The 26,976-nt window shown below is 39.7% G+C and overlaps 1 protein-coding gene across 1 annotated transcript; it reads right to left on the bottom strand.

Annotated features, from left to right (window-relative positions):
* Nucleotides 1–1,436: 1,436 nt before the first annotated feature.
* LOC133848800 (ecdysone-induced protein 74EF) lies at nt 1,437–20,243 on the bottom strand. Its single transcript, XM_062284493.1, has 7 exons — nt 19,692–20,243; nt 15,824–17,198; nt 12,907–13,085; nt 11,183–11,290; nt 4,255–4,431; nt 4,079–4,184; nt 1,437–1,751 (listed from the first exon to the last, which is right to left on the bottom strand). The coding sequence occupies exons 1-7, from the start codon at nt 20,241–20,243 to the stop codon at nt 1,645–1,647; spliced, it is 2,604 nt and encodes an 867-aa protein (XP_062140477.1). The 3' UTR covers nt 1,437–1,644.
* Nucleotides 20,244–26,976: the final 6,733 nt, after the last annotated feature.

Here is a 26,976-nt window from a genome sequence, read left to right as displayed (position 1 = left end):
TTTGTTTTTTTTTTTTTGGTTGCAGTTGTTGCGGTTTTGCATTTTGGTTTTTATGCTTTCGTATTTAGTTTAGTGTGTGTTTATAATTAATTATTAAATTTAACTCTTGTTTATGCATTGCTTAGCTAAAAAAAATCCACTTACAATTAGTTTACACAAGTTTAAATAGTTCGAAAGTTTCGTTTTGTTTTTTGCTTTTTGTTTTGTTTTTTTGTTTGTTTTTAGAATAGTTTTTGTTTTGTTTGGATTGGATTGGGGTTTGGAGATAGCCTTTTGTATGCAATTAGTTTGCTGCTGTTGATGTTGATGTTGAACTCGATGTTCTCGTCACGGATGCGGATGTGTGATTGGTTTCGTGGCAAAAGCAAAATGACTGTGTTCAACGAATGACGATAGCAAGCAACAAATAACGAATGTAGCATGTTCTCGTTATAAATAAATAGCGAGTAACTCTGGAAAGTATATTCGTAGCGTGCTTGCGTTGAACGATAGCTATTCAATAGTAGCGAGTGACTCGCTGCAGCCTGTTTTGCCTACTCGTTGGTGTACAATTGTAGCGACTACATTGTGTTAACGAGTAACGAGTAACGAGTAACGAGTGTTGCCTGCGAGTTGCGAGCTGTGAAGTGAAGCCGGGACGGGCGATTTGTTGCCGTTATTGAAATGAATGTACAACTGAAACTCAACTCGTTACGCGCGTTTGCTGCCGCTGTAGCGAGTAGCATTAGCGTGTGGCAAAGTTTGTAGTGCTAGTCGAATCTATTCGTTTCGTTTGTTTTGTAACAATCTGTCTTATTCTATCCGCAATCTCGTTATGCTCGTTTGTTTTTATTTCGTTTTCTTTTTTCTTCGTTTCGTTTTCTTAAGTTTTATATTGTAGTGTAGTATACATAGGGTACGATGCATACGGAGAGAGAGAGAGTATGATACAATATTTTGTTGTTTTGGATTTATCTTACGTTCTTGGCTTTGGTTTTTGTGCTATTACATAATGTCACGCTAAAATCTCAATACACAATTCGCTTAGTTGCTACGACTAGTCGCCTATTACAATACAATAAATTTACTTATGCATACGATTCGCAATTCTTTATATATCATATACGTATATATATATTCGCTTAGATATCGTAAATACATACATATATGTATAATTGCAAAAAAAAAAACGAGTACACAGAAAAATATCAACAAGTCTTACAAGTAGATTAAGTATACGTATATCGGGTAAGTCACGCCCACAAAAATGTTCGAGTACGACAAATATCTTAGATATCAATACATAGCATACACACACACACACTCTCACACACACACACACGCACAGCACACTCTTAGCTAGTTGACATACACGGAATAGTTCTAGATACAGATTCAATTACAGTTACAGAGATAGATATGCTCTCTACATATGTATTTCTATACATACTATATAGAGAGATTAGAGTATGTGGAAATACTTAATCGTATTCTCTTATTCGCTTTAGTCGCTGTCCATTTGACGCACTCGCTCTTAAAACATCTCAACTCACTGGAAGGTCTTGGCACAAGGATGCGGAGCAACAGGAGCAGGAACTGGAGAAGGATGAGATCAGGGGGAACTTGAGTTGCGATCTTTTAAAAGAAGTCGTCAAAGGTCTTTGATTATGTCTGGTATTGAAGCATCGGCGCCGATAAGTTCGGATGATGTGAGCTATTCATCCGCAATGCAGATAAACTTTTATTATACCATTCGTCCTCCGGCGACATTCCTGCAAAGCAAAATACAAAAATACAAATATAATTATTATAGAAAGAATGCAAAGGCAGACAACATTTGTAATTGCTGAAATTTGGATTGGTGTTCGAGAGTGCAAATATTAGTTCACATTCCGGAGATTTCCGTGCAGCGGAAATTCATAGTCCTTGGACAGGATAACTGATAAACTGGACTCGCCTTGCGATTTATTAAGAAATTTGTCTTGTGACGTTTTTCTTCTTTTGGTTTTTTTTTTCTCTCCTGGCCGGAAATTCATTTGCTGATTCGTCGTCGCCTTTTGCTTTTTCTTACTTTTACTCATAATATCCGGTTAAGTGCTTGCTCTGCTTATTATGCACACTTTCCGCACTCCCTTCTCTCCCCTCCCCTCGTATGCCATATGTGCTCCCCCCATCCTCTCTTCCCTCACTCCTCACGAGGTTCTTATCTTTCGGTTATGTTTTGTTTACTGGCGCCCCAAGTCCCATTGAAAACATTGGAGACGTCGGCAAGACGGCAATTTTATTCCATTTTATGCCATCGATATACAAAAAACAAAAAAAAAAAAAAATAATAATAACAAAGAATAAAAAAGAAAATAAAACAAAAATCAGACAATCAGATCAGATTAATGGAGCCAACGGAAATTTACTTTCGACACAACGTCATCGAGATTTTATTTTATTAAAGACAACGCAAATTTCTCAAATCAAGCGAACAACACAAAATGATTGTGGGGAAAAGTCTGTGTATGTGTGTGTGTGTGTGTGGGCAGGAACCGATAAGTGTGTTTATAATAAAATTCCTGTTGGCGTGTTAACTTTATTGTACGAAATCCATATTTCTTCTATATTGGGTTTTTTCTTTAATACTTGAGGAGGATGCAGATGAGTAAAAATAATAAGAAGATATCCGTTTGAATAACTTTTTTGATTTGATATATTCTTTAATTTCTTGTCGTCCATCCTTATCCCCAACTCATCGCCGTTTAAGCTCTTACTATTTGTCTTTATCTGTCTATATTTGAGACTTTTTGATTGGCTTCAAAAGTTCTTCCTCATCAGTGTTTTTTTCTAAAACACATTTCGCATTATCTATTCTACAGTTAAATCGTTTGGAATCCCCTTTATTATTTATATAATCGGTTTTTATCTTGACTTCTGCTTTGCTAGCGTGTCTTCAATATCAATTGGATGTTTGTTGACTTTCTATATAGTCTATATATCGAGCTGATCTGTGCAGCCTTCATCTTTTTCTACTGTAGATTCTTGCCTTGCATTTTTCAGTCTTCAGTATCGTTTTTTCTTTTCTAGTTCACTTTCATCTTCTGTATCATAATCTGGTGAATCGTTCTCATTATCTTCAGGACTTTTTTCTGATACGGTTTATTAAACAAGCAATTTAACTAGTACAGCAATAAAGTATCACAGCAACTCATTTATTGAGAAAACTTATTCGGGACGAACCTCATAGCCATAGTATAAGGCTTAATACGATCTTCCCGACTATATTCATTAGAGCAATATTCGATGTTCGGTATCAATTGGGTTTATTTTGACATCGTCTTCTTGTCCCTGAATTTTGCTTTTTCTTTTTGAGAATTATCTATATACGCTATCTTTGTCTCATCACCTTTGAGACATTTTCTATTTCTTGGTGATATCTTCTGCTCTTTATCATCATCATGCCTTCCACAATATCTACTCCGGCATCTTTATAAAAAAAGTCAGCATAATTTGGGTTTGGGATGAGGCTTGAAACTGAAATGGGCATTAGCTAGGGAATATATCACTAATATATATGAATATTCACACATTTGAAAGAGAACTTCATAAAATACTATTCGACTGCGCATAAAGCTCGCTCTTTCGCTCTGAAGAGAGTGATTGGAGAAGGTTACTTCGAAATCGAAACAGAGCTGAGACTTTTCTTTAATCGAATTGAATTAAATGACATCGAATGCCTTTAACTTCGTCAAAGCAAATTTATGTTTAGAATGGAGTTCTGCTTATAAAAAAGCGAGTTTGCAAATACAACTTTTAGCATTGAATGTACTTTATGACGTCACAATTGCTCGCTATTGCAGAGAGTCAAAGCTTTTGAAGAGCGTGAGATCGAAACCGAGCGAGAGCGAGAGAAAGAGGAGAAGAAACTCAAAGCTTGCGATCGCAAGCATCTAAAAAGGCAAACGCACAGCTGCGACTCTTTTAGTTGTTCGGCGATAAGCGACGCGTTCGGTTTAGTAGTTGAGAAAATGAAAAGTGAGTGGTGAGGCATTGATCGATTGACAGAGCGTGAGTTATATAGATCAAGTTAGTGTTGTGCGGTTAGACGACTTACCCATCGAGTCCTGACGCACGCCCACAGAGCCCATATTTGTGCTGTGGGCCATGGAGAAGGGCTGCGTCATGCCCGGATACGATGAAGCGCCCATCTGGAAAAGATCCTACAACGAAAATATATCCAAAATTATAATCAGGTTGTATAAGTTTGTGTGTGTGAGTGTTGTGATTTACCTGAGGATAACGATTCATGGTGTTGTGATGCGGATAAGGCTGGTATCCGCGAGATACGCTATAGCCTTGGATGTTCCGCATCATACCGTTGCACGACGGAATCACAGATGGTGCCAGTGCCTTCTGCAGCTGCTTTTCCTGTTTACGGTATTTCGCACGGCGATTTTGAAACCACACCTGCAAAGAACCAGAAGAAAGTAAAAAAAAAGAAGAGATTAGTCACCGAGGCACACACAGCGAAAAAAATGTCAATTAAAGCGTTATCGGACTTTAAGTTGTTTGAATTAACTAATCGACATGCCATCCCCATAAGCCCCTTTCCTCCTTCCCTTCCCCCTCTCCCAAACCAAGCGCTGGCAATTTCGTTTTGAAAGGCAAAAAGAAAATGGAAAGCGGATGATGATGACAACAGAAGAAGCAAAAAAAAAAGTAAAGTAAATGTAAAGGCAATGGCAATAGCGAAAAGACAGGTCCCTGGTCCTTGGTCCCTGGTCCCGCACCCCCGCACTTTCCCTCCGTCCCCGCCCTCCGGCTCTTGGCTAGCTATGCAGCTTCAATATCCTTGCGTCTGTCGTCTTATGAGTGAAAAAATCTACAAAATTGAAATTGAAAATAAGTTGACGACGCTGTTTGTTGCCTTGGTCTTCCAAGTGGGGGGAGTGGAGTGGGGAGTGAGGAGTGGGGAGTGGGGAGCGATGCTTAGACATTATTAAAGATGGTCCTCACGATTGCTCCGGTTGGGAGCTGCCTCAAGCAGCAGCTCTCTTCTCTTCCTCTTGCTGCTCTTGATGGCAAAAAGAAATTGCCAAGATGAAAGTCGCGCGCTTTGCCATAGACAAGACAAGACAAGACAAGACCCCAAAGCAAAGCCAAGCCAAGCCAAGCAAGGGGGGGGGAGGGAGCTGGCATCGGGGGTTGCTGCTTATGCGATGACGAACATCAGGGTCAGAAGAGAGACAGCAAGGGAGAAGTAGTAGAAGTAGTAGGTAGATGAGCAGGGGGCAGCGGGAGGGAGGGCGTGTGTTGTGAGTGTGTAAAAATTTCCGACATTTTGAAAGCTGCTCAGCTTGCTTTGAGTTACTTACAAGGCGACGGCGACGACTCTTCGAGTAATGGCGGCCCAGACAACGCTAAGGTCGAGGGGGGAGAGCGAGAATGTGAGTGAGAGAGAATGGGGAAGGTGGTAAGGGGAGAGGGGAAAGAAGCACGTTGAAGCAGCTTTTTCTTTTGCTTTCGTCTTCTTGGACGTCTTTGGCATTTTTCTTGTATTTATTTTATCATTATTATTATCTTTGTCCATGACTATGTGTCTCTCTATCTCTGTCACTCTCCTTGCTTGTATGTGTGTGTGTGTGTGTTGGTTTTAATGAAAAATACAGCTGCGTTCAGTTCGTTGTTGGGGTTGTTTTGCTGTGCCCACTTTATGGCTCGTTCGGTTACATTTGGTTGGTAGCCAGCATAAAAATGCCATCCCAGACTAGCATGTGTGTGTGTGTGTGTTGGTATGTGTGTGTGTGTGGGTGGGTGTGTATGTATGCTGGTAAAAAATGCTCTTAACCATGAGGCATGACTGTTTGTTGGAGGGTTGCAAACACAGCGTTCGTCCTCTCGCTCGTCTCACAGTTTGTCTATCAAGCTAGTGTGCGTGCGTGTGTGTGTGTGTGTGTGTGTGTGTGGGCGGAGTAACTCAATTAAGGATCCATTTGATGGCACACACACACACACACATGCACACAACACAAATAGAACTTTGCACACATACAGAAAACAGAAAAGAAAAAAAAAATGGAAGTTGAAAAACAAATTGTAAAAACACTATAACTGGAAAAAGGCTCGACTTTGCGTTACCCTACAATAAACTGATAATTTCTTTACACAATTTCTTTATCTTTTCCATCCGTCACAACCAAATGTTGTGTTTTGCTTTTCGGGGGTCGCAATATTTAATTCCCTTAGAGCCAAGAAGTTTGCTTTTGATCTTTTCCCCGTATGCTTAATTGATTGTAAAGTTCCACTTTAGATTAGAGTCTGCCACATTCTAGATTTCTTAAATTGTGTTTCCCCATAAACTGAAGTTGACAAATATATGTATGTATATAATCTTTTCCCTTTTCAATTTAATTTTCATGTGCATTTCCTTTACTTTTCAAATTATAATATTTTCAACTTTATACTTTCAGAATTCATTTGTAATTCTTAAAGATTTCTTTTAAAACATGTTATTTTTCACCCAATTATTTCAACTCCTATTACTTTTTTTTTTAAAATTAATTTCCATTACTTTTGTGATTACAATATTCACAACTTCATACTTTCCGAAATCATTTACATTTCTCTAATACTCTTTAAACTATTTCAAGTTCTATATAATCCTGCCACTATTTACTACTTTTTTTTAATTCATTAAATTTAAATTTCATATTCTCCCTTACGTTCGAATTTAAAATATTTTTTAACTTTTTACTGTTCAAATTCATTTCTATTTTTTTAATACTCTTTCTATAATATGTTTGTTTTTCATTCAACTATTTATAGTTCCTACTTCTTACTTCTTTTGTTTTCAGTTTTTTTTTTCAATATCCATTTTAGTAAATATTTTTCATAATCTCTCCTCTATTTTATTCTATTTTTGTTTTAATTCTATCCAATCTCAAAATGTTGTAAATTTGTTTTCTTATTTCAAATATAATAAATTTCTTATTTTGTATTCCTTCATATTTAATATATTACATAAATTCAATGATATAGTGTTGTTCTTCAGACTAAATCAATTGTTTTGTTTCATAGAAAAACTGCTCTAGCATTTGTTTAGAATTGATCAACTTTACTGATGGTTTAAAACTTTCAATTACGGACCTTTCCCTGATATATATAGATGTTGTTATTGTCCTCAAAGCATTGTTGTTTTGTTGTTGTTATGGACATGTGACAATCTAAACAAGCAACTAGAGAGAGAGAGAGAGAGAGAACAAGGCTGGGAGGCAGGCAGTCATAATTAGATGAATGCAAATTATAAATACAAATAGCCATACATCAAAAATACACACACACACACACACACACACTCAGATATATGCGTTTGTGTGCGTGTGGAGTTGACGGAAATATGAAAATTAAACGTATTCAAATTTAATTTACTTTCAACATTTAATCAAATTTTCTTGCCGCACTCGCGTTCAGTGCAATGTTTTGTGCTTTTGGTTTTTTCAATTCGACTCCGTTTAGGGTTTTCCCCATGTTGTTGTTGTTGTTGTTGTTGTTTTTTTATTATTATGATTGTGTGCCATTGTTGTTGTTATCCTTGTTACGAGTTAGTTGAACTTTTGGAATTGTTGTCTGCGGTGCGTTGACCTACAAAATGGCAACTCAACCGCACGTAATTGATATTAGATTTCTGCTTTAAATTCCACCAAACAACACACACTTGCCTCCATTTTGTGGTCCTATTATTCGCTTTATTCAAATTGTGTTAACCTTCTAGTCGGTTATTATTATTATTATTATTCATTCGCATCTTTTTACTATTGCAATCCAACAAATTCCGACGGCACTTTTCACTGCTCACTTAATTATGCTAGTTTTTTTTTTTTTTGTCAATTATTCGAATCAAGTTCACATTCATTTCAATTCTTATCTATTTTATATGAATCGCTTTTCTCTTTTCTGATTTTTTTACATCTTGATTATTTCTTGATTGTGTTGCCTACTTATTACGTTACGAATTCGTCTCAATTTTTTCGTTGCTTCTCAATTGTTTAAACTTAAACTTAATCGAGACACAGATTAAATTTTACAACAAGAAAACTGTAATGCAATATGTCGATGAATTCATATCGGTACAACAAATAAATATAATCGAGGCGAGAAATCAACTCGTATTCTGAATATCAATTTTGTTTATATCATCCTACTCTACTTTCATTTTACTCAACTTGATCTACATCGCTTTGAGTCACGGATTTTAAATTCCAATTTTGATAGCTATAAAATAGTTACACATATGAATGTTCGAAATAGTTTTCAGGCATTTCTCGAAGTAATTTAAGAAACCATTTAGAAAGTGGAAAACAAAACAAAATTATGTTTTTAACAAAATTCTCAAAATAAGCTATTTCCATCAAACTAAAGAATTATTTGAGATTTCAGATATTGAGTTCTCGATTATTGAATTGCATTACTTAAATTTAAGTTCAAATTATTGTATCGCTTTTAACATGATATTTTGTTGTTGTCCATGATTTTAGAACTGTCTTCTTCTTTCCGTATTTGTGGTATATTTTAAGTGTGTCAGTATATTAAATATACTTTTCGGTATTTTACTATTTTTGCGGTATATATTAATCATATAACAGCAATGTTTTGATTTCATTCAATCGAGCACACTCGTCTCTAGCTTTCTTTCTTGTTTTGAATTGAATTTCTTAAATTTCAGTTCAAATTATTGTATCGCTTTAAAGATATTTTGTTCCGTATCTGTAATATATATTGCGTGCCAAATATATCCCTTGGTATATTTTCAGTATTTTACAGAATATTAATTTATATAAAAAATAAAATAGAATACTTCACTGTTTTGCTTTTATTCAAAAACTCTAGCTTTCATACTTTTTCCCAATTGAATTTCGTTAATTGTATATTTTCGCCTTGATTTTCGAACTGTTTTTTATGTTTATGCGACACATTTCGAATGTAGTATTTTATCAATATACCAAAAATATCATTCGGTGTATTTTAGTATTTTTCAGCACATAAAATTTGGTATATTTTAAGAAGAATACTACACTATTTTGCTTTAATTGGAAATGAGTTGCTTTTGCTTACAACTGCGTATGCAAAAATGTATATTTGAAGAATTGCATGTTTTGTTTATGCTATAACTTAACTCTCCGATTGAAGAGCATTTTAATCTCCTTGTTGTTACAATGTTCCAATCTGTGGTGCAAATCGAACATTTGCCATAATCGAAATGCTGCCTAATTATGACGGCAATTACAAGCTTTTCAGACGAGCATTTAATAGGAGTGAAGAAGGGGAGGAAAGTCACCATAATTAAGAGGACATCACATTGAGCGAGCAAACAAGTGAAGGCTAATGCAGCAGCAACATGCGAATTGTGAATTGCAATGTGAATGCCGATTCCGATTGCGATTCGCAGTGAATGTCACATTTTTGCAGACAGATGGTTGGCTAGCAACGCCTTTGCCACCAGCCCTGGACTTGACTGGCAACAACAACAACAACTACATCAACATCAAATTTGCAATAAAATGTATACACGACAAATTCTCATCAACAACAACAACATCAACGACAACAACAAAAAGAAGAATTTCGAAATTACGATGTAGACAACTCGATGGAGTTGCTTTCGCTGTTGTTGTTGTTGTCGTTGTTGTTGCTGTTGTTAAGTGAGTGCCAGAGTCAAGTTGTAAGCGCCGTGCACTCGTCAAATTACCAGCAGAGTGGCAAAGCGGAAGAGGGAAAGGAGGCAATAGGGGGATGGCACACACACACACACACATGTGCAGCAAATACGTCAGGGTTGCGGTCGCATCATGAGCTGCAGGAGTTAACCAGCCAACAGAGTGAGGAGAGGAGGAGGGAAGGTGAGGGTTGTCGTGTAAATATTTGAACATTTGTAGAAAAATATGGTTTATGCTGTGCTAATAGCTCAACTCGGTTCGTCATTTGCCTGTCATTTGATCGTCGACAGTTGTCCTGATTCTAGATTCTGGGGGGGATTTTTTTTTGTTTGTAAGCGAAGAGAGATTCAATTTCAGATCCCCGGAGCGAGATTATGCCACATTTGCAAAGTATATCAATCAGCATTTGTTTGTTCTTCTCACATAATTATCGCAGATCAGGAAATAATCGTTCTATAAACTTACAAGTAAAGCAAACTTTGTTGCTACCTAATTAATTTGTAAAAAAGGAGTTCAGTTGAAGAATAAATACTAATTTGAAGGAAAAGAAAACGAACAATTTCATTTACAATGTTGTTTGACCTTTTTAAAGACTCTGAAAATACACACTTGCTGACTGCGACAGGTTGAAAGCGAACCTTAAAATGTGGTGCGAGTTTGAAATGGAATGGAATGGAATGAGTGAGGAGCAGTTGAGTGAGTGAGGAGCAGTTGAATGTAACTCTACACCTCGAATGGCAAATGAAATGCGCTTTCAACACACACACACACACACACACACGATAAAACCGCCCCTTGAGCTAAAAAGAGAGAGAGAGAGAAAGCTCAATATACCATTAGAGGGGAGTGAGAGAAGAAAAGCTAGAGTCGGAGTCGGAGTCGGAGTTGGCCACCCGCTGCATCATTCACTTGTTTCGCAGTCACGATAAAAACTATAAATTAATTATTACCGCGGCGCACTTGAAAGCGCAACAGAATCGCTAACCAGACATACACACGGGGGGTAACACCGACGACGAAAAAGAATGGGAATGCGAAAGGGAATGGGAAACAAAAAGGGGCCAGAGTGCTCTCTATACATATGGGGGTTGACTTGCGTCTCCTTTGAAGCTCGTCGTTGTCGATAGTCCGTTGTCGGTGTCGCCGGAGAGAGCACTTTAGCGCGACACCCAAATGTGAAGCATTCAATTGGAATAATCGCACACTAATCGCTTAACCGAGATCATCAGCGAATGCATCAGCGGGATTTCACTCTGGTACTCTCTGGTAGCTACCATCTAGATGGCAATACGAAATGCCAGTTTCTTGGTTTCTTGGTGGGTGATGCGTCCTGAAATCGCATCACTGCGCAAATTACCCAAAAATGCGAAACATTTCAATTGCGGTTCGTCCACAAACAACTGTTGTAATAAAATTTCATTTTTTTCTGCCTATCGAAAGTGTTTCAAACATAATATACACAATATTATAGTATAGTATTGATATTTTTGTTGGGGGCTACTCACTTGGATTCTGGCTTCGTTCAGTTTCGTGGTGCGCGCCAACTCCTCGCGACAGTAAATATCCGGATAATGCGATTTGGCGAATGCTGCTTCCAGTTCCGCTAATTGTTCCTGAAATTAAGCGGATTTTAATTTGGCTAATTTGCTCAATGAGTTCGTCTCGCTCTCTTTCCTTCTCCCTCTCGCTTTCTTGTTCACTCTCGCATTTTGTTGTTGTGTCTCTCTCTCTCGGCATTCACATTCTTCCAGCTATTCCCAATTGCAAATGCAAATTGTGTTGTCTACTTTCGGGAGCGCACGTCAAAAGCTTTAAATTCGCCATGCCCGAAAAGCTGCTTAAAGGCTCGAGCTTACAGTCAAAGAGGTTCGAGAGAGAAAGAGAGAGAAGAGACTGTGCAAGTGAAGAAGAGTTCTGCTTTTGCTCTGGTTCTGATTTATTGCTAAACACACCTTTTAAATTGTGCCTCTCGCGAATAGAAAACATAAATTAAAACTTAATCGTTAACCGCTATAACTGCTATTTCAAAGTTCAAAACTATATTCAATAATAACTAATCGAACTAAAGTGTTCAAGTTATTCTTAGCCAACTAAATGAAGACTATTTTGTGAAGTTGCTAAATTTTATGACTTTTGATTCTAAAAAATTGCAATTAACAATAAAAAAAATTTGATTCTACTATATTTCAATTCATTTTTTTTTTGTTTAGAAACTTTACCATTGACTTTTTTTTATTATATTTTGGAAATTAATTGAACAACTTTTTGAGCTTGCTAAATTTGATGACTTTTAGATTCTACAATATTTCAATTATTTTTTTTTTCGGAATTTATGTCATATGTCATTGATTCATTTACTTTTAGAAAATTTGTCATTGATGTAGCTTTTTAGCTTTATTTTTTTAAATTTAATTAATTTTGGAATAAATGCAAATATTTTTTTGTTTGTCTTGGATTTAAATTTTTATATAATATTTTTGAAATTTGAAATTAATTTTGGAATAAATGCAAATATTTTATTTCATTTTTGTTCTCGAAAATTTGTTTTTCCATTAAATTTTGTTGGAATATATTCTTTAAATTTCATATATTTTGGAATAAATGTAGATGCCTATGTTTTTACTGTATTCTACTAAAGAAACTTTTACTACAAGTACTATGTATATTAGATTGAAGACAAACCTCAAGATTTTAGAAAGTTTTCTTTTTTATTTTTGAATACTACTATTTTGATACACATAATTGGAATTGAAATTTGAATATTTCGATTTCTATTGCTAATTACTTTTATGCGGGTCAACACATAAGTTTGTCTTCTGCTCAATGTTGTAAGATAGGCTGACTGGAGGTAATAACAATAAAAACAGCAGCAGAGATATTCGTACACGGACATGACTATATATATATATATATATATATATACATAGACACATGCACATTGTATATAGTATCTGTGCTGTTGGCAGCTTGTAACTGGAAAATGCCAAAGTTTTAATTACGAGCGTAACCTTCACGAAATTTAATTAAAATTTCTCACTACGTGCAGCGTCAGAGACACGAGACGAAGAATGAAGAAGCGAGAATGAGAACGAGCGAGACAACAGGGTGACTCGAGTAGGGTGCTGATGTAGGGTGTAGGGTGTCTAGTTAAATAGGGTGTTCTAGGTCTAGGGAAGGAGCAAAAAGAGAGGGAAAGGGACAGAGGGACAGAGGCGGCGACATCACTGACCTGTGTGAATGTGGTGCGATGTCTTCGTCTGGCTGGCGTTGGGCAGGATGCTGTGGTTGGCGTGTGGCCGGCGTGCTGACTCAGCGAGGAAAGTCCACTTCCGGGCGATGTGATGCCGGCGGAAACCGTTGACAGCCCGCTGTTGGGTTCCGGCTTCAGCTTCTTGAATGCACCTTCAGCTACAAAAAGACAGAGAGAGATAGAGAGAAGAAGAGTAAGTGAGATAGACGAAATAATTTCAAGATGAGCAACGCCTAAAAGTAGGCAATGAAAATGCAATTAATATGCGTAAAACGTTTAACCGCAACTTCGCGACCCCCTCCCCCTTCCCCGCCACCCACGCAACCAGCTTGAAAGTCCTCTGCATACAAATGTTGCATAATTATGACAACAACAACAAGAACAAGAACGACAAAGAGAGCTTCAATGGCAACCGCAGTGCGGCCACAAGACGCTGACGCAGTCGACTTCTCAGCTCTCTGCCTCTCTCTCTCTCTCTATCGCTATCTCTTTCAGTCTGTCCATTCTGTCGGCCATTTTGGAGTCAGGTCGGGTCACGTTGCCGTTGTCGCCGCATGAATATGCAATATGGGATAATTTATGCAAATTTCTGGCACATTAATCGAGCCAGAGTTTTCTGGTATCCTGGCCTCACCTGGCCAGGACCTCATGATGATCCTACCCAGTTCATCCCCTTCCCTCCCCACCTGAGCTGTCGCGTGCCAAAAGGCGGCAAATTACGGGCAAAGGTCAAAGGCAGAACGCAGCGTGCGCGCGCTAAAAGTGGCCGCAAGTAGGGACAGGACAGGATAGGACAGGACACAAAGCACAAGTCAAAGCCATGTCCTCGTACCTGACCCTGTTCCTGGTTGCTACTTCCTGGCTGCTTGGCTGCTGCTGTTGCCTCTGTTCCTGTTCCTTGCTTCCTGGGTTATGACCTCCGCTTAATTGGCGCGCTTAGCTCGTTAACAACATTTAAACTATGTATAAATTTTGGGGCTTCGCACTAATTGAATAACACGCAAGTCGCACTCTCTCTCTCGCTCTCGCTCTCTCTCTGTCTCTCTCTCTTTCACTCTCTATTTATCTTTCATTCATGACTCCAAAAAAAGAAAAGGTGGCATTTATTTATGTTAAGCAAGTTGCCGCATTGACCCCATTGCTTAAACCACCTTCGCGACAAGGTCAATCAGCGAACTAAACGAAAGTTTTGCTCTTTGCACTTTTCCCACTACATATTTATGGATATTTGCCCGTGGGAAAAGCTGGCTCAACTTTCAACTAGCATTCAACTTCTTGTGTTGATAAGAGAAATCCTCCTCTTCACATAGCTGAAGCATAATAAAAATCTACTCAAATGTTTACTCAAGAAGAACAATTTGCAATTATTTTACAGCTCTGCAGTGAAAAGCAGAGTTTTGCTTGTTGCAATAAACTAATTCTTTAGTTTTTTTTATATGATCGATAATCTTAAGGAATTTTGTAGTTTTCTTTCAGTAGCATTAAATTGGAATTTAGATTGATTCGTTCAACGTCCCGTAACGTCTAATGTCCCGTTTATACATTCCTCGGGTTTCTTTAATTCATTTCAAATGTTTAATATGTCTTAAAAGAAAAAAACTCGGTTTTTCTATCAGATACACTTTTTCGGTATGTTTTTAAATATAGTCTCTAACCTTGACTAGAAATTATTAGACTTAATATGTTAATAAGCTGGAGACTGACAATATAGAAGATATTCATTTAAGACTTGTTCATAGTTGAACATTAAAATAATAGTTAAAAAACTAAAGGCACATATAAAAGATGTTCATAGTGTTGACTTCCGATTTGAAAACGTTTAAAACTAAGAAATATGTCTATATTTGATGGTACTTTTTGCTCACAATCTTAGGCTAAAAACCTACACACAATAAATACAACTCAATAGATCGGACAACTTGTAATTCAGTCTCTTTTACCCCCAAGATATTAAAGGGTTTGCCAAAGGCTATTCTATTGATCAGGGCTAAGAGATGGTGTTGTTGATAGCTCAATTGCCTGGTCTCGGACAAAGGACAAAGTCGGTATAATTGCTGACAGCCAACAGCTGAGAGCACACAGAGTGAAATTTGAATGCGACAGTCACAACAATTGCGTTAAGCCGATTGACAAAAGGACACCAGGAAAGGAAGACAGAAGGCATTAATCCTTGGCATTGGCGCGTGGCCAGAAAAGGCAGCAAAATGCCAGAGCTCGACACAATGGGTTAAGGATACGCTGTTGTCCCTAATGCGTACGATTATACACGCATATCCCAATGAAGGGGTTTTATAACTGAGGTTGCCACCTTAGGGAGCATATATGTATGTATGTACATATAGTCATGGTCAACCTTCAGGGTGTCTATTTATTTACACTTTAGAGTTCTAGTTTTTTCGAAAGCGAAGCCATAATCTCAAAGCTAGAATGTTTTGAAGGATTTTATAAGCGATTGATAAACGTGGGCGTTCATTAAGGAACAATCTTTAACAGCTCTGTTATTCTACATTTCAGTTAAGTTGTATACTAACAGCTGTTATTCTACATTTCTGTTAAGTTGTGTAGGTTCTGTTCTTTACAGAACAGATGTTAAAGCGAAACCATAATCTCAAAGCTGAAATGTTTTGAAGGATTTTTTAACCGATTGATAAACTTGGGTGTTCCTTAAGGAACAATCTTTAACAGCTCTGTTATTCTACATTTCCGTTAAGTTGTATATTAACAGCTGTTATTCTACATTTCTGTTAAGTTGTATACTAACAGCTGTTATTCTACATTTCTGTTAAGTTGTGTAGGTTCTGTTTTTATACAGAACAGATATTAAATGGAGAATAACTAGTTCGCACACTGTTAAAACGTGTCGCGATTATCTCCTCCTGAGTCTCTCCACACTTACCCGATATGGTGTGATCGGAGAGGCGAGAGGGCGGCGTATGCGCTGGCGTATGATGATGCGAGGACGAGTCCATGCCGGGCGTGGGCAGGCCAGAGTAGAGGGCACTGAAATCCTCGGGCGTGCTGCTGCATTTGCGCTGATGATTGAGCGACGACGATGAGGATTTGTCCAGCGATGTGGTGATCGGTGAGCGTGTGTCCTGCACCGAGGTGGCCAGACTGAGCAAACGATTCTCGTGCGAGGACGTGCCACCGATGCCCATGAGGCGATTGTCCTGGAACGACATGAATTTGGTGTCCTGAGCGACGCCGCCGTGCTGCATGCTGCTCGCATGATCCTCGAGCAGTCCCTGCTGCAGTCCCAACAGACCGCCCACCAGATTCGGTCGCAGCTCGTCCATGCTGAGTTTGCCGCCCTGACCGCAAGCGCCGGCCGCTGAGAAGTTCAGCTGCCGGCTAAAGATCGCCGGAAAGATGTTGAACTGCTGCGAATCCGCGCTCGACTGCGGACTCAAGCCCAAGCTGTGCGGCGCCACGTGCGGCAGCACCGACGATCCCGCTCCCGATGTCCCGCCGGAGGAGACGGGTGCAACGGCTGCAGCGGCGGCTGCTGCTGCTGCTGCTGATGCGGCCGATGCAGCGGCTGCCGCGGCTGCTGCGGCGGCGGCTGCCGAGGAGGACGAGGAGGAAACCGTGTGACCGACGCCGCCCGACGACGAACCGGGTCCGTTGCCAATTAGCAGAGTGGGCGTGACAACTCCTACGCCTACGCCGTTGCTGTTGTTGATCAGCTGCTGCTGTTGTTGCTGCGACGCCTGCAACTGTTGTTGTTGTTGTTGCTGCTGCTGCTGTTGTTGTTGCTGCTGCTGTTGTTGTTGCAGTGGCGTTGTTACCGCCGACAACTGTTGTTGCTGTGGCTGCTGTTGTTGCTGCTGCTGCTGCTGCTGTTGTTGTTGCTGCTGCAACGGAAGCACTGAGTGTTGCAGCTGATGTGCGTGTGCCGCCGCAAGGGCGTGTGTGTGACTGTGGGCGTGGCTGTTGCCGTTCGCTGGCAAAGCTTGCTGCTGTTGTTGTTGCTGCTGTTGCTGTTGCTGCTGCTGACTGTGTTGCTGGCTGGCTGTGTTGCTGCTGTTGGTGTTGCCGACGACGCCTACCACTCCAGCAGCGCCGCCACCACCGGAACCAGGGCCGCCGGCACAACTTTGATGTTTGAAATCCAATTTGTGGCCGGCGTAAAAACGCTGCGTATCGATATACGTTTTGAAGAAGTCTATTGAATAATCCAACTGGAGGCTGTGACGCGACGAAAGCGCGCTCTCTGCTTTAGAAACGAAAAAAAGCTCCTCGCTTGCTCCTTTCCTCTCTCCTTCTTCTTGCTACTTCGTCTTCTTGCCTTCTCTACTTCTCTCTACTTCTTGCCCGCTCGCTCGCTCGCTTACGTTCACTATAAAACGCGACTGCAAGTGCTGCAAATTGTTTTGCCGACGGCTGCTTAAACTACAATTTCGCAATACAATTTCTATTTACGTATTTTTCTTTTAATTTTGCTTTACTTGCACACGCACACGCACAAACAAACACAGGCACTCACACGTCGTTGTAAATACAGTTCAAAGGCTGAAGACGACGCCTACTTGAAAGTTTTCGTTGAATTGAATTGAACTTGTCTTTTATTTTGCTTTGCAAGCTTTCTCGCGCTTATGTTAGCTTTTGCTTGCTGCTGCTGCTGTTGTTGTTGTTGTTGTTGTATTTCTTCTTGTTGCTGTTATACACACTTGGGCACATTGTTGTTTGTGCAAATGGCGACGGCACTTTGACAAAAAAAGGAAAAGAAATACCAAAAATCTGGTATATTATCGAATGGCGATCACTGGGAAGCACGCACACGCAAAAACAAAGAAGAAGAAGCAGGTTAATAATCGCTATCGTTGTTAATCGCTAATCACTAATCGTTGTCGATGATTTCGATTTCGATTTCGCTCGTTGACACGTGTGTTATGTTCAAGCCCGTTGCGTTGCAGCGACTGTTTTAGTTTTGTTGCCGTTTCTCTCAAAAAGCACAACAAAAACCGCACGGACACTCACACATACACATAGACACACACGCACGCACACACTGGCATTGGAGAAAGCGTAAAAGAAATTCGCGTGTATTGTGTGCACAAGTTTTAGGCGGCGGTCAAAATTGATATGATGTTTATTTTTCGCAGCTGCTTTGTGTTGTCGTTGTCGTTGTTATTGCTGTTCTTCTTCTTGCTTCTTCTGCTTCTTGTTTTGTTTGTCGTTGCTGTTGTTGTTATTGTTGTTGTTGTTGTTGCTGGTGCACGTTGCACGCACGGCGGTACGTATTCGCGGCCGATCAAACTTAAAATGATATACAATTTCAGGCAACATACAAAATTATAACGAAATTAAGGATCATGTGCTCACGACGACAACGACAACGACACGACGATGCCTGCTAACGACGACGACGACGACGCTGACGTTTGCCAGTGCCAACGCCAAAGCCAAAGCCAAAAGCAGAGCTGCAGCTGCGCTGCTGACGTCGCTGCTTTGGTTGCTACATTTGCTGCTGCTGGGGGTTGCTCTCGCCTTGTGGGGACAATTGCGGGCTGCGCGCGAACGATTGGTGGTTAGCGTGTGTATGTGTGTGCGTGTGCATGTGAGTGCTTGTTGTGTGTGTGTGTGCGAGACCACGAATCGTTAGTCGTACTAATAATTTGAAAAATAATGAAACTTGTGTGCTCTGCCGCTGCCCCCAAAGGAGTGAGTGCGAGTGCGATGGCATGATGGCAAGCGTGTGTGTTTGCGTTTGTGAAAGTGAAATGCTCGCTCGCTTGCACTCACTGTGAGCACGCAGCGTGAGCTATTTCGTTTCAGCAGTAGCGCAGCAGCTCTTGCTGTCTCGCTTTAACTTGCTTGGTTAATTTCGTTAGTTGTTGCCCAACGTCAACGTCGACGACAGCCATCGCCTGATGTGAATCGACATTTCTATGTGTGTGTGTGTGTGTGTCAGGTCCATATGTATGCCATGTTTCTCTTGATCCAATAAGGCTCGTTGTATTTTTTCGGCCGCCTGTTATTATTGTTGTTGCTGTTTGCTTGCTCGCTCGCTCGCACGCGCTCAATTTCCGGTCTCGAAGCCCCGGTAAAAATGAAACAACATTTATTCTATTAGACGCAAAAGTTTTCTTTCTGCCTCTGCCTGCAAGCTGAGACGACCGCCGCCGCCGACGCAAACACAGAAATGTCTGACACACTTCCTTGCATTGTAGCTCCGCTTGGGGAATTCCGATTTGGCGCTTCTTTGACTGTGACCACAATGACCATGGCTAATTTTGTGCTCAGTGCTCAGGTCTCGCATTTGCAACTTTGCCAAGCCATTGAAGGTGCGGAAATTGCATAGTTTGGCAATCATAACTGCATGCCAAGATCGCAAATTGCATTAGAAAGAGATTTCCGAATGTTTCTCAGCAGTGATCGCTAATTGAGAACTGCAAGTCAGTAATGAGCTTTTTGTAGGAATGTTTAAAGTGCTACCTCTCTCCCCCCGCCCATAATGCTACGCACACACATACACACACACAAACTGCACACATAATCCAACATACAAGAGTCATAAGAGAGTGGAAAGTCGCGTCGAATCCAAAGTGCCGTTCTACATGCTTCAAGTTGTGCTCATAAAATGAAAATGTAGCAGCCTCAACAGCAACATCGACTTTAGCTTCAGGTTCAGCAATGGCGCACACACTAACACACACACACACACACATGCACTCATGAACACACAAGCAAAGCGCACACTATGGTTGTCTCGCTCTAAAACGCGCGCGCGCTCTAGTCTCTCAGTTGTGTCGACCAATCACCGCACAGCAGATGAGCATCAAAATGGAGTTCAAGTTGTTGTTGCTATTGCTGTCGCTGCTGCTGCGCTGACAGCGCAATGAATTAGTGTTCGTTAAATGCGGCAGGCAGGCGTCGCTGACGACGCCGACGCCGATGTCGACGTTGACGCAGCTGTCGCTGTCGTTGTCGCTATTGCGGGCGCGCGCTGTTGCCAGTTTTCTTTGACAGTTTCTTTTGGACCCGGCCTGCTGTGCCTTTTTTGTGGGCGGCGTTGGGGCGGCCGTTATAAATGTAATCCTTAAAACAATACTTTTGAACTGAAGGCCCCAAAATGCTGCTGCAAACTGACTTTGGCTCGTTGCCATCGTTGTCCGCGGCCGTTTCGACGCCGTCGCTCGTTTCTTGCCGTTTAGCTGCTCGTTCTTGTCCATGTCCACGTCCACGTCCTCGTCACCGTCATCGTCAGCGTCCCCAATCCCTTTTGCTCTGCTCATCCTCGCCTCGCCTCGTCCTTGCGTGGCCCACGTCTGTCCAGCTTTCAGTCCGGCTTTGAAGCTGCTTTCCATCTCCATTGTTGCTGATTTTGCAACTCACCCACACACACACACACACAATATATATATAAATATTTATGTTGTGTATGTATTTTTGTCTGTATATTTTTGCACTCATTTTGTTGTTGTGCTTTATTATTTTCTTTTTCTTTTTTTTTGCCATCCCTCGAATTGCTTTTTATTTTATTTATTTTCGCCTCGCAATATTGCCAGGCTTTTTGTTTCACACACAAACACACACACACACACACATATGTATAAGCTTTTGGCTTTAAGGCCAGCTGGAGGAGTTTTGTCTTAAGCATCTTAGCTGTTGTTGTTTTTGTTGCTCAGGTCAGTAGGCGCAACATTTACGTTTATTTACGTTTCATCGTCTTGCGTTTCAATTTTTAATTAATGCACAAATTATATATAGTTATCGATAATTTATCATAGATTTGCCAGACAGAGAAGCAGAAAGAAGGGAGAAAGAAACAGAGAGAGAGATAGCGAGAAGTTTGCTTATCCTAAACTTCTTATTCAGTCGGTTCTATTTATGAGCTGTGATTCTAAATATCTAAGTTTCGTTTTACTGTTCCTCATCATAATATTAACTTATTTATGAGCTTTCATTTCAATTATCGTTTCAAATCGTTGTAAACGATAGTTAACTTTATTCCCACTTTATTCAAACTAAAATATATTAATTTATTTTCAATTGTAGCATAGAATTAATCAGGCTGGTAAACTAAAATATAATAGAGGTACGTTTTTGATAAAGTTCCAAAAGTCCCAGAACACTTCCATATACCTTAATTTAATAAAATTACTTTCTGTCAACTAGAGCTATCAAATGTGTTGCCAATACGTCTTCAAATTTCATGAAATTTATTTTAAATCATTGCCGCGTTCAAATCGATATAAAGCAGTAATTTATGACATATTCTTATTTTGATTTTAATCGTAATTCACATAAGTAAATCATTTCAATTTCAATTATATAATTCACTACTGTGAATTACGATTAAAATCAAAGTTAGAATATTTTATAAATAACTGTTTTGAATCTACCCAACAGTTAATCGAGAATTGGACTAACATATAGTTAACTGAAGTCAATGTTTAATGTATATTTCTATCTCTTCACTTCGCTGTCTTTGCTTTGCATTTTCAATGTGTCTATTTCTTTTTTTTTGGGCAGACCAGAAATAAAATATTTGAATGCAGCTGCTTTAAAGCAATTTTTAAGTGCAGTCACACACACACACACACACATTCATAGAGCAGAGCATTAGCAATCCGTATATGAGATATTGTTGGTTTTGTTGTTGGCTGTTCATCATCATCAGCTGCAGTTGAGCGACATCAAAAGGCTGCAGTAACCCGCATGCCACACGTACTACATATGAGGGGGGATATTATTATATATGTTTGGCAAAATGTTGTCAAAGAACGCACACCCACACTCCCCCCACACACACAAACACAAACACACACACTCGCAGATAGATAGAGTTAGTCGGAGTCTCCAAAACACAACCAGTTGGGCTATTAAGCATCCATTTAGGATACTAATTTGTGTATCATTACAAATTGTATCTGCTACACACACACACATACAAACAGTCGCACACACACACACACTCTCACACACATACATTTAGTCGCTTACAGCCATCGCTTCCTCCTCTCTTTGTGCTCACCCTGTTTGGTCGAGTCCAATTGCATCCCCCAAAGCCAAAAGCCAAAGCAAAATGGCAGCCATTGGTAACCCCCTCTTCCCCCTACCCCTTGCTCACCGATGAGTTGGCGCTGCGTTTGTGCCCTTGTCCTTGTTACTCATACGCAGCGTACGCCACAAAATGCAATATCCAAAAACCGACAAGAGCAACAACAAGCTCTTGCAGTTGTTGTTATTATTGTTGTAGTTGTTGTTGTTGTTGCTGTTGCCGTTGATGATGATGATGATCATCATAACATCAATTAAGGCTTCCATCTATCTATTCAACCAACAAAGCCAAAGCAAAAAGCCAAAACGTTCCACAAAACAAAAACCAAAACCCCAAAATGCCGACCAAACGAATGGACAACAACAACAACATGAACAACAACAACAACTGCAGCAAGGATAACAAGGACACACAGTTGGCGTCTTGCTTGGTTGCCTTTTTTTCCCCCAAAACCAAACCCAAACCCAACTCTATCTCCATCTTCTTCAACCTCAACTTGCCGGACAATCTTTCAGCTGCTCATCATTTCCAGCAGCCAAAAATTGAGCAAAAATTGCAAAAAAAAAAAAAAATAGAAATAGAAATGAAAAACTAAAAGTAAAACAAGCAAAAACAAATGAAACGAATGAAATACCCTTTCCAAATGAAGTTACCTTTTGACCTTTTGGTGTTCACATTTCTTTCTTATGTAGAGTAACGATTGTTGCTATGAATTTAGTAAATCAATTGCACGAAAATTTAAAGGAGAATGTGAAAATATCAATACTTTATATCAAACTTCGATCAATTGTCGCCATGTCAGCTATATGTTATAGTCAACCGATATGGCATTTGACTCTTTGACAAAAATACATCCTCTAAGCGAAGTCTCAACAAACTAGTTGCTAAACTGAGCCTATGCTGGGTGTGGCAAGAGATGGACGGACAGGCAGACGGATAGGAAGTTGCAGCTGGGTTTACAGCAAGCAAATACCCGACGCCAAGGGTATCAAAGGAGGTGGGAAATGGGGCAAATGGCAAATGAAAATGCCAGGGAAAATAGAAAATCGAAAATAGCAAAGTTAAAAGCAGCTAAAAATGTTGGCTAAAAATGTTAATGGCCCCGCTCAAGTGGTTGCTGTTGTTGTTTAGGCAACACACACACTCAGACACACACACATAGACAGACATACACACACGCAGCTGGCGGGCATATGCCTTGGCCCGCCCCCGTTTCTCTGCCTTCGAAAAACTTGGCACGCAAGAAAGCAAAATGTATCTCATTGATGTGGCTTTTTAACTTTTCATTATTTACCGCTAAAAGCATCTTTTAAAAAATTCCAAATAGCTCGGCGCACAAAAAGTGCACACAACAACAACAACAGCAGCCCAACAAGGACATCAACCAACAAGCCACGACTACAAAAAGTACCAAAAAAAATTAAAAAGAGACCAACATAGAATGTAAGAAAGCTATAGAAAAGTGTGCCCGACTGTGAAATACCCGAACAAACTGGAAAAAAATTGCAATGGAAATAACTTTTGTTTTACTCATATTTTCATTATTTTGTATTCTAAAAAAAAGGTAAACAAATAACCTACGTATTCATTTGAAGAATTGCAATAATAAATTTGACACCAACAAATTTGACACTTCTAGTATTTGTAATCACGAAGTTATTGCCTTTTATGTGCGCGGACAGACAGACAGACGGATTTCGCTGTTTGCCACAAACTTATCATGCTCTTCTAAGCTTTTGGGGGTTGCGGGCATAGCTAAAAAAATTGTAGCAGGCAGAAGGAAATGCGAGAGTAGACAACAAAAATGGTTGGCTGCTCACAAAGTGCCCTCCCCCCCCCCTTCCCCCTGACCGTCCTTGACTGCCACCATTTTGCCAGCGCTTTGATATCCGCAGTTCCTTCTGCCCCCAAAGCTCTCCCCTCTCTGTTTCTCTCTCTCGCTTTGCCCGTCGCTTTGTCGTCCTTCAACTCATTTAGCTGATGCCGCTGTCAAGTTTTTTTTATTTTTCTTCTTTTTTTTTGGCTCTCTCCACTCTCTTCACTCTCCACTGACAACTGTCTACGCGTTTGCAGCTCATTTCTTCTTTCGTTCTGTCGTTCTAGCTTTCTTCCACGTTTACTTTTTTCTCCATTTTGCTTCATCTTTTTTTACTCCCTCCATTTTTGTTGAGCTTTTCACATTTTTACTTTGATTGCAAAACGCACTTTTATTCTCCATGTCGCGCTTAAACGCTTTTAAAGGCCGCTGCGTCTCCCCTTAGCTTCCTCTCTCTCTCTCTCTCTCTTTCTCTTTCGCCATCTCTCTTTCTCTCTCGCTTCTCTCGCACATTCTGACTGCCTGACTGTCGTCGTCTAATTTAGCCTATTAGTTAGTAGATGCTTTTACACACACACACACACACACACACACACACATAATCGCTCTCGCTCACACGACACGCACACACACTTTCCCTCTCTTTCTCCTTTTCTCAGCAATAGCTGGGATATAATATGAAGACAACTTTAAGCGCGCACACAACGTACAACATACACTTAATAAAGAAAACTTTTACCAACAACCGAAATACTTTAAAGATCTATTCGAGGAGCAAATTAAAGATATAAAAGTATTCGGATTATAGAAAACTATTATAGCACATTAAAGATATAATAGTATTCCGCTTATGTATAACTATTGAAGAGTATTACAAATCTTTTAGAGCATATTAAAGTATTCGGATTATATAGAACTTTTAAAGCATTACAAACATTGGAACATTACAAATCTATTAGAGCATATTAAAGACATAAAAGTATTCGGATTATATAGAACTTTTAAAGCATTAAAAACATTGGAGCATTACAAATCCATTAGAGCATATTAAGGATATAATATAATAATAATATTTGTAATACTCTTTCAATAGTTTTCTGTAATCCGAATAATAGAACTATTGAAGGAGTATTACAAATCTATTACATATACTTATATGGTATATATTTCTAATGTGAGACTATGAGACTATTAATTAATAAAAGACATTTACTTTTCGTGTTCGACGTTTGAGCTTGGATTTTGCTATAAACACAAATCTGTTCATTCCTCGACACTAGAAGTTTATGCCAAAAACTACATCAAATCTACATCAATATGGTAATTATTATAAAAAAGTATTTCTTCAAAACAATTCTCTTAAAGTCTTTAATTATTAAACAAAACATTACCAAATTTTAACCAAGTTATTCTTTAATTAGTTCTTCTTGTTTTTTCCATTCTCTGCGATCATAAGTCATACGCGATTAATGGAGTAATATTTGTGCACAATCCCTTATATCAAATAGGACTTTTTTGGTCGTTAGGAGGAGATGTCTACAAGCAAGCATTTGGGGGCATTTCCTCTGAGCGAGCAGAGAAGTTTTATTTGCTTGCATTTGATATCAAATAAGATTTTTTTGCTCCGCTAGAAGGAACTGTCTACTCAAAACACGAAGCAGGGAAATTAATCAATAATTTTAAATAAATTTTAAATTTCATATTAAATAAATAGCGAACGTTTCGAGTAGTGACAACAATAGCTATGTGTTCAGATATAACGATAATTTCAACATCAAAGTGCGATTTCCCCTTTCCCCTTGCCCCTCACCATTCATATTTTCCCTTTGACACGAAAAATAAGGCAACGAATCGAGCTGTTAAGCTCGACGTTTAAATGATTTAAATCTTTCGATTTAATTAGCATCATTTTAAAAAATTCAATTTCATTTTGCATTTTGCTATATTATTACAATACACAAGCAGACAGTGAGAGTGAGACACACCGCTCGAGGAGTGAGACAGCGACAGAATGAGAAAGGGAGGAAGGGAGAGAGAGTGTGCGTAAAGAGGCATTTCAGTGTTTGGGGGATTTTGCTTTGGTTTGGCGGCTGTAACTTTACCTGGGAACCACAGTCAAATAGTTGCTGCCTTCCCTCCCCCCCACCCCCCCTGCCCCCGCCTCTCGTTCATTGCCTTTCGCTCCCCGCTCGCTTCGCCTGCTTCGTCGTGCGTCGGTCATGTCCATTAATTTTTCAATCATACAATTTGAGCGAGCGGAGGAAAGCTTAACCGAGGACCGTCGGACAACGGATCTGCCGTCAGGCGCAAGCAAATCACTCGAGTCTGCATGACTAACAGCTACCCTGTATTAAGTTCAAATTACTCATGAAAGATTTTAACAACCTTCCAAATTGTAAGGCTACTTCTTGAGGCAATGAAACTACAACCTTTTATAAAAAACGCTGTCTGTTCCTTAAGCCTACATTATCTAATCTAATATGTCTAATCTGTATCAATTTTAACCATGTCTGAGCTTTCTTATCCAGCCATACAGCAGTAGGGTTAATTACTTTCTAATAAGCATCAACTTTAACAATGTCTGAGCTTTCTTATCCAACCATACAGCAGTAGGGCTAATTATCAAAAGACCCTACAGCTGTAGGGTTGATTATTAAAGCAAAGAGTTCGACAATCTCTGATCCTAATAAAGTGCACAATTTAAATATTCCCGATAAGGAGAAATATTAATCTATTTGCAAAGCGACCTTGCGGTGGTACCTCATGATTTCAATCTAGATTTGCTGACTGACTGAGCATAATTTCGCCACACTTTAATGATGCTAGTCGATGTTACCGCTCTGTATGCGAACAGGGTATTGCCAGCAACGAGCCAGCAGAGCAGCCAAGACAACAACAACAACAGCGACACGATTATCATGGACTCTCAAACTAAAATCAAGTGCATGTCCCTTGATGCCGAAGATACACTCAAAACTCAGCGACAACGCGGCGGCGGCAGCGGCGGCAAAAAATGGGAAAAAATGTCGCCCTGCTGTTTCCGGAAAAGTGCTCGGGGCGCACATATGTCAACTTTTTGCACAGCCTCCTGCTGCCCGTCCGTCTGTCCGTCCGTTCGTCCGTACTATGTTGTCGCTCCGTCGCACACCGCGCTTCACTTTTCCTTCAACACACGCACTCGACAACTTTAGCAAGAAGTTTTGCTGGCACAGAACCAGAACCAGAA

Source organism: Drosophila sulfurigaster, chromosome X (genome assembly GCF_023558435.1).
Source record: "Drosophila sulfurigaster albostrigata strain 15112-1811.04 chromosome X, ASM2355843v2, whole genome shotgun sequence".
Taxonomy (NCBI): domain Eukaryota; kingdom Metazoa; phylum Arthropoda; class Insecta; order Diptera; family Drosophilidae; genus Drosophila; species Drosophila sulfurigaster.
The sequence above is the reverse complement of the archived record's forward strand: the minus strand, read 5'-3'. Positions and strand labels throughout refer to the sequence as shown.